General features: G+C 45.6%; 1 protein-coding gene across 1 annotated transcript; it reads right to left on the bottom strand.

Moving 5' to 3' along the window:
- Positions 1 to 244: 244 nt before the first annotated feature.
- Positions 245 to 670, bottom strand: LOC146176016 (uncharacterized). The gene has a single exon (XM_084581240.1). It carries the CDS (start codon positions 668 to 670, stop codon positions 245 to 247), a length of 426 nt encoding a protein of 141 aa, XP_084437366.1.
- Positions 671 to 7,665: the final 6,995 nt, after the last annotated feature.

Below are 7,665 nucleotides of genomic sequence, written 5' to 3'. Positions count from 1 at the left end.
TTCGCCCGTTACATATTCCTTACAATAACTAACCTGTTTCTGGGCTTCTGCAGTGCTGCGGACTGGCACGATAAATTTCCCCTCGCCACAAGGTGCACCAGTTGCTCTGCTGCTGGTCTAGCAGCAACAGCCGGAAATCCCACCAGTGTGAATCACAGTTCGAAGCCACGGAGCTGGTCACGCCGCTTCTGTGTCAAGAGTGGCTATAGCACGCCTTTCAAACACGGCACTGTAGCATTCTGCTCTACTTGACGCGCGAGTTCACTTTTTTGTTGACAGTGTTCATGAGCACCCTGACCTGCGTCGGGGCTCCCAGCTTGGTCCAAGTGGCAGCGCAGATGCACGCTGTGGTCACCTCGACGCTGGAGTTGCGGCGTTGCGCCCGGTAGTGGACCTGGAGCTTCTCCTTCACTTCGTGGCAGCGGAAGTCGCCCACGTTTCCGCACAGCGAATCGATGCAGTTGCAGCGCACCGTGGGAATCTCGGGAGGGAAGCGAGCCGGGTCCCTGTCCACAATGCGGGTGTAGGGACACAACGCCCGGTGGCCGATGTCGCTCGAGCTGAGATCGGGTTCGCAGCTTGCTTTGCTCCCTTTCGCCGCGAAGGTGGCTGTCCAGGATACAATGGACGAGAAGGTGGTAAGAAGCGCGAGGCGAGCGAAAAATTTCATCCTTCAACGGCCGGCAGAATTTGGAAGGTAAGCGAACGTCACTTGACCGTAGTGGGTTGCGCTCGTTGGCCCCTTTCAGGCGGGGATCATAGAGCTGTGTGGTTCGGCTCGTTCCCTTACTTCACGATCACTGTGTCCGAGATTACTTTAGGAACTGTGGTTCGTGAACAAAGACACAGCGGTCAATAATTTCAATAGCGGGGAACCACTCCGACCTCGTCAGTCGTCACACCCCCCCATTGCAGGCAGCGTTTCTTCCCGTCTTTCGCTTGCAACGCGGCTCTAAGTATCCACGTAGTGAAGCAGCCCGCTTTTGTTGGTCGCCCAGCAGTCGCAGTAGGACGTGAATGATTTGAGATCCCATATGCCCAATGAATTCTTCGTATGACGGATATCCCCTCACGTCACGGTACTATGAAGCGAGCTCGTCGTGCATTAGAAGCAGTGGATGGGATGGAAGGAGACAATGTTCCACGCAATCATCGACATGCACTGCTAGCTCTGCCAGTCGTCCCGCGTTTTCATCATCATATTACGCATTCAGCACATTGTTTTACTTCAGTGAGACAATTCAACGCATGAAATGAAACCCTCCCCCTCTTGAATTCATTGTTTTTTCGCCATCGGAGCCATCGGGCCAGAAAGGCGGCTATAAACGGTACACCCGGCTAGTTAAAACTGCAGTACTACGGTAGCCAGAGCTAGCATTATGCTTGCCAACTGGCTGGATTACTCGGCCTGATTCCATGAGAAAGCTGCGGCACTCCTCGATGTCTTGGCTGCTGCCATTGGTCAGTGCAACGGTAACGAACAGCGGTATGACTTAATCGAAACAGCTTTGCCAACTCGCTCTTGACTGGATGCCAACTCAGGCTTCCATACTCCTGATTTCCAATGGAAGACATTGTTTCTTATTTCAAAAGTTTAGTTGCGAAAACGTTCGCTACTTTGATTTCAGCTATGCAGCGGGCTAAATTAATTGCAAATTATAGCATATATAACAGTGCTATGGTAAGCGGGGTTTAACGTGTTAAGAGTTCCAGGCTGATTGCGACTACCTCGTGGGTGCAATAATTTCGGCGCACACTTACATCGTATACTACAGGGATGTTTTCGCATTGCGCTTCCAGGAAATGCAGTCGCGCGGCTGGCATTCGTGAACCGAAGCAAACTCAGCGGGCAGCCTGTAATCGCCGCCTATGGTGTTCATTTAGATGCAGGGTTACGTCAAACGCCATGATCATACTTGGAAAGCTAAGAGGTCCGGAAATACAGGTATACCGTCTTGCAACATGCATCTCGTCGTTGTGGCGTCATAGTGACGTCATTCATGCGTGGCATTGCCGTAATACACGCAGTAATGCAAGCGGTATTGTTTTTGCATTAGTGTCACAAAGCAACGGGAGTACGTGTTGTACGTTTAATTACGACTGCATCGTCGCATCATGGAAAAGGAGCTCAGTGAACGTCGAATTCCGACAGGCCGTGGTGAATTCATTGGCAGCTGGCTTCGCATTGTTAAAAAGCTTCTTCTGGCGATGCTCAATAAGATACATTTATTGTTTTCTGGGTAAATGCAGCGGTCCACAGACGCTTCTGTTTTCTTTAAGAAATGTTTTAATGCACGCTTAATAAGATAGAGACCTAACTCGCTTTTGTTTCGAAATATGGCCGATAATGAACCTGGCCTTTCGCCCTGCAGAAAGTGAATGTAATAGTCGTTAAACTAATATAACAAAAACTCTGAAATGTTCGTAAAAGAGATGTCATGTGTAAACGTTGCACCAAAATCAGAAGAGTAAATGTGCGAGAACAAATAATAAAAATCCAGAGATAAAAACAGATAACACGTGTTGAAATTGAGTCGTGAGATAATTTTTTTTTTATCATGGCAAATTTCGAACGTATCGTCGTGTATGATATAGTGTATGTAGCGAAACGACTAATACTGCTGTCACACGGTCATGGCTGAATTACTTTAACTCTCTTCAACCAAGGTATAACCTTTATCTGAAATGAAGATATGCGCCGTACCACAAGACAGTCCTTTAGGAAAGGAAGTTTAAGGAAGTTCCTAGTGTATGGAGTTCCGATCATCTCCCTCGAGCAAGAAATGGAGTATTCTGGTTCCTCGTGAGCTTCAGTGCAAGTTAAAAAAAACTTAAAAATAATTTTGTGTTTATAACTAGCTTTAATACCGTAGCACAATGCAAAACATGGAAAAAAGTAAACGCGCAAATATCCAAGCATGCACGAAAGAATTTTGCAAGCACATTGTGGCCAGCAGAACGGACAAACCCGCTATGCTAGTAAAAGTAACAGTGCTTTCCTTTCACATGAATGAAGAATACATTTATATCCTGAATTTAATTCAAACTAAAAAGCAGCAAGAATTATTTTACATGTTTTTACGTTTATTTTATATGCATACACAAAACGAACAGCACCTAATGGGACCCCAGCAGCGTCTCTGTGAAGCTCGTTCTTAGCCGTGTGACACGCAGACAACTCTATTGGGGCTGAACTCCCTCCGTGGTCCTTTATGGAAAAGAAGTTCGAAGGAGTTGAGACCTGCCAGTATGACAGCAGTATAAGCACAGTAATTCATAGTATCTTTGAAGCTTCTAAACAGAGCATATCGCCCACAACAGCTGCTTATATGGGGTGGCGTTCAGAACCATCAATAATTTTTCAGCATCAGGCAGAACAAGCGTCATCGGATCAGATATAAAACACATGGCCCACTATCTGTGATGATATTAACTTTTTATTTTTTTTAGCAGCATCATGCATACCATTGTCACCTTGTTTTCTTGTTTTCTTGCAAGCGTACCGCATCACTATTGCTCTCGGACACGAGCTCACTGCTTACCGAATCCTGAGGCATGGTCGGTGAGTTCAATTTATTTGTTATGAATTGGCTGCTATAATGGCCAACAAAAAGGTTTCTTGCTTCGAAAGCAGAGCTCAAGAACGAATTAGGAAGTAACTGCAATAAGTAAGGCCTTCGTCTCAGGGTGGTGGGGAGTAGAATGACGGTATTCGGAGCCACAGAGCTGCAAAAGTTCTTCCACGATATCTGCAGTAAACTGTCTACTGCGGTCTTTTATGATTACTCGGGCGCGCCATGGCAAAGAGCGATTTGGTGTAATAAAAAGTTCTACACGTCGGCTGCTTTGACTGAAACGAGCGCAGACGTCTCCACAAATAGTAACTGAACTTTAACGTGCACCCAGCACGGCACGAGTGCGCCCATATCGTTTCTTCTTCTCATTTTCTCATGACGATAGGGTACATGCCGGCAAGGGGGGATGTTGGCTATAGAGTTTGGTGCTTATACAAAAAAAAAAAAAAAGATTTATTCACACTGATTTAGGTTGTGAATAATATAAATGATAAATTCGGAATCAGTGTTAATGAAGAATGTTTCGAATAAAATGTTGACATCGTAGGAATAGTTATGAAAGGAAAATAAGCAATTAATATTAGAATGTGTACAAAAGAAGTTGACCGTTCAGTGTAGCAACTGAGAAAGGGCGGAGTCTTCTGATGCATGAAAACATTTATGCCGTACTCATGAAGAGCACATCTTCATTCAGAAAACTTTAAATACTAATATTACTCTGGCACAAAACACACAGTATCTTGAGAAACGGGTGCCCTGACGACCAGGCGGAAAAAACCGTGTGGGTGTATGCTGACTTCTAGGTACATCAGTTGCGTGTGACGTCACGGACGCGTGCGGAGGCCTTGAGCTAATTTAGGTGGTATTGGTTAAAGGTGTGAGTCACAAATGGCAAGATGGCGTCCCGGTTCTTGTACCTGATGCTACCTACATGGACATCATGTTGATGATGGTCAGGTTTAGGCGCTCGGTAAGGCCTTCGTCTCAGGGTGGTGGGGAGTAGAATGACGGTATTCGGAGCCACAGAGCTGCAAAAGTTCTTCCACGATATCTGCAGTAAACTGTCTACTGCGGTCTTTTATGATTACTCGGGCGCGCCATGGCAAAGAGCGATTTGGTGTAATAAAAAGTTCTACACGTCGGCTGCTTTGACTGAAACGAGCGCAGACGTCTCCACAAATAGTAACTGAACTTTAACGTGCACCCAGCACGGCACGAGTGCGCCCATATCGTTTCTTCTTCTCATTTTCTCATGACGATAGGGTACATGCCGGCAAGGGGGGATGTTGGCTATAGAGTTTGGTGCTTATACAAAAAAAAAAAAAAGATTTATTCACACTGATTTAGGTTGTGAATAATATAAATGATAAATTCGGAATCAGTGTTAATGAAGAATGTTTCGAATAAAATGTTGACATCGTAGGAATAGTTATGAAAGGAAAATAAGCAATTAATATTAGAATGTGTACAAAAGAAGTTGACCGTTCAGTGTAGCAACTGAGAAAGGGCGGAGTCTTCTGATGCATGAAAACATTTATGCCGTACTCATAAAGAGCACATCTTCATTCAGAAAACTTTAAATACTAATATTACTCTGGCACAAAACACACAGTATCTTGAGAAACGGGTGCCCTGACGACCAGGCGGAAAAAACCGTGTGGGTGTATGCTGACTTCTAGGTACATCAGTTGCGTGTGACGTCACGGACGCGTGCGGAGGCCTTGAGCTAATTTAGGTGGTATTGGTTAAAGGTGTGAGTCACAAATGGCAAGATGGCGTCCCGGTTCTTGTACCTGATGCTACCTACATGGACATCATGTTGATGATGGTCAGGTTTAGGCGCTCGGTAAGGCCTTCGTCTCAGGGTGGTGGGGAGTAGAATGACGGTATTCGGAGCCACAGAGCTGCAAAAGTTCTTCCACGATATCTGCAGTAAACTGTCTACTGCGGTCTTTTATGATTACTCGGGCGCGCCATGGCAAAGAGCGATTTGGTGTAATAAAAAGTTCTACACGTCGGCTGCTTTGACTGAAACGAGCGCAGACGTCTCCACAAATAGTAACTGAACTTTAACGTGCACCCAGCACGGCACGAGTGCGCCCATATCGTTTCTTCTTCTCATTTTCTCATGACGATAGGGTACATGCCGGCAAGGGGGGATGTTGGCTATAGAGTTTGGTGCTTATACAAAAAAAAAAAAAAGATTTATTCACACTGATTTAGGTTGTGAATAATATAAATGATAAATTCGGAATCAGTGTTAATGAAGAATGTTTCGAATAAAATGTTGACATCGTAGGAATAGTTATGAAAGGAAAATAAGCAATTAATATTAGAATGTGTACAAAAGAAGTTGACCGTTCAGTGTAGCAACTGAGAAAGGGCGGAGTCTTCTGATGCATGAAAACATTTATGCCGTACTCATGAAGAGCACATCTTCATTCAGAAAACTTTAAATACTAATATTACTCTGGCACAAAACACACAGTATCTTGAGAAACGGGTGCCCTGACGACCAGGCGGAAAAAACCGTGTGGGTGTATGCTGACTTCTAGGTACATCAGTTGCGTGTGACGTCACGGACGCGTGCGGAGGCCTTGAGCTAATTTAGGTGGTATTGGTTAAAGGTGTGAGTCACAAATGGCAAGATGGCGTCCCGGTTCTTGTACCTGATGCTACCTACATGGACATCATGTTGATGATGGTCAGGTTTAGGCGCTCGGTAAGGCCTTCGTCTCAGGGTGGTGGGGAGTAGAATGACGGTATTCGGAGCCACAGAGCTGCAAAAGTTCTTCCACGATATCTGCAGTAAACTGTCTACTGCGGTCTTTTATGATTACTCGGGCGCGCCATGGCAAAGAGCAATTTGGTGTAATAAAAAGTTCTACACGTCGGCTGCTTTGACTGAAACGAGCGCAGACGTCTCCACAAATAGTAACTGAACTTTAACGTGCACCCAGCACGGCACGAGTGCGCCCATATCGTTTCTTCTTCTCATTTTCTCATGACGATAGGGTACATGCCGGCAAGGGGGGATGTTGGCTATAGAGTTTGGTGCTTATACAAAAAAAAAATGATTTATTCACACTGATTTAGGTTGTGAATAATATAAATGATAAATTCGGAATCAGTGTTAATGAAGAATGTTTCGAATAAAATGTTGACATCGTAGGAATAGTTATGAAAGGAAAATAAGCAATTAATATTAGAATGTGTACAAAAGAAGTGAAGCTCCAAAGCAGAAACCTCTCAGTTGCAATATTATACTCATGAACTAACTCAAACACTGGTGTTAGAGCTCGCCCTTCGAAGGTGGCACCGAGAGAAAGGAGGACGGGAACATTAAGAGACAAACCTAATGGAGCGAGAGTAATTTCTAAATATTTTTTTCGCTGGGGAGTATACCTCGCGATTGGATGAAGTAATGATCTGTAGTTACCAGCCATTTCATGACACACAGGCATTAGATGGAACCCAGAACGGCATACATAAAGACTGAGACAAGTGCAAGAGTCTCATGTACCCCTCGAATCGCCTTGAGCTGCAAAACCGGACATAAGAAATTCTAAATGCTTGAAGTCCACAATATCAAAGACGTTCTCATTGCGCTGAATGTTCAGTCATCTCCATTTCCATTCACCACCACCACCTCACTGGAAAAGAAGAGCAAGAAGATCGGCGCTCGCACTGTGGGTACGTGCCGCATGCACAGAGGGAGAAGAAGATCAGCTCGCGAAGCTCGCGCTCACCTACCGACCGGAGCTCGCTATTGCCCCTGAATACCAGCTTCATCTGCATCCCGTTCTCCGAGTCCTTTTGTCTGCCTGCAGGTACTTGCTCGCACCCTGCCCACGTCCTAACTGCCGTCGTCTGCCCTATAACACCGGGAAGCAGCCAGCCTGTCGCCACTCTCTCAGTCAGCTCGCAGTGGCCGAGTCCAGTCAGCGCAGCCGGTTGACCAGGCACAACGCTTCTCTCGTATCCTGACGAGCTGCAACTGAGAGACTAGGTATGTCTATCATGCTAAATCATAGCAGGTGTCTGCGAGCTTCTTGAGCGGCTCTGGTGTCGGCGGCAAATCTCCGTTGCT

This window comes from Amblyomma maculatum, chromosome 10, assembly GCF_055883805.1.
Source record: "Amblyomma maculatum isolate TAMU_Amacu chromosome 10, ASM5588380v1, whole genome shotgun sequence".
Taxonomy (NCBI): Eukaryota; Metazoa; Arthropoda; class Arachnida; order Ixodida; family Ixodidae; genus Amblyomma; species Amblyomma maculatum.
This window is presented reverse-complemented; position numbering and strand designations above follow the sequence as displayed.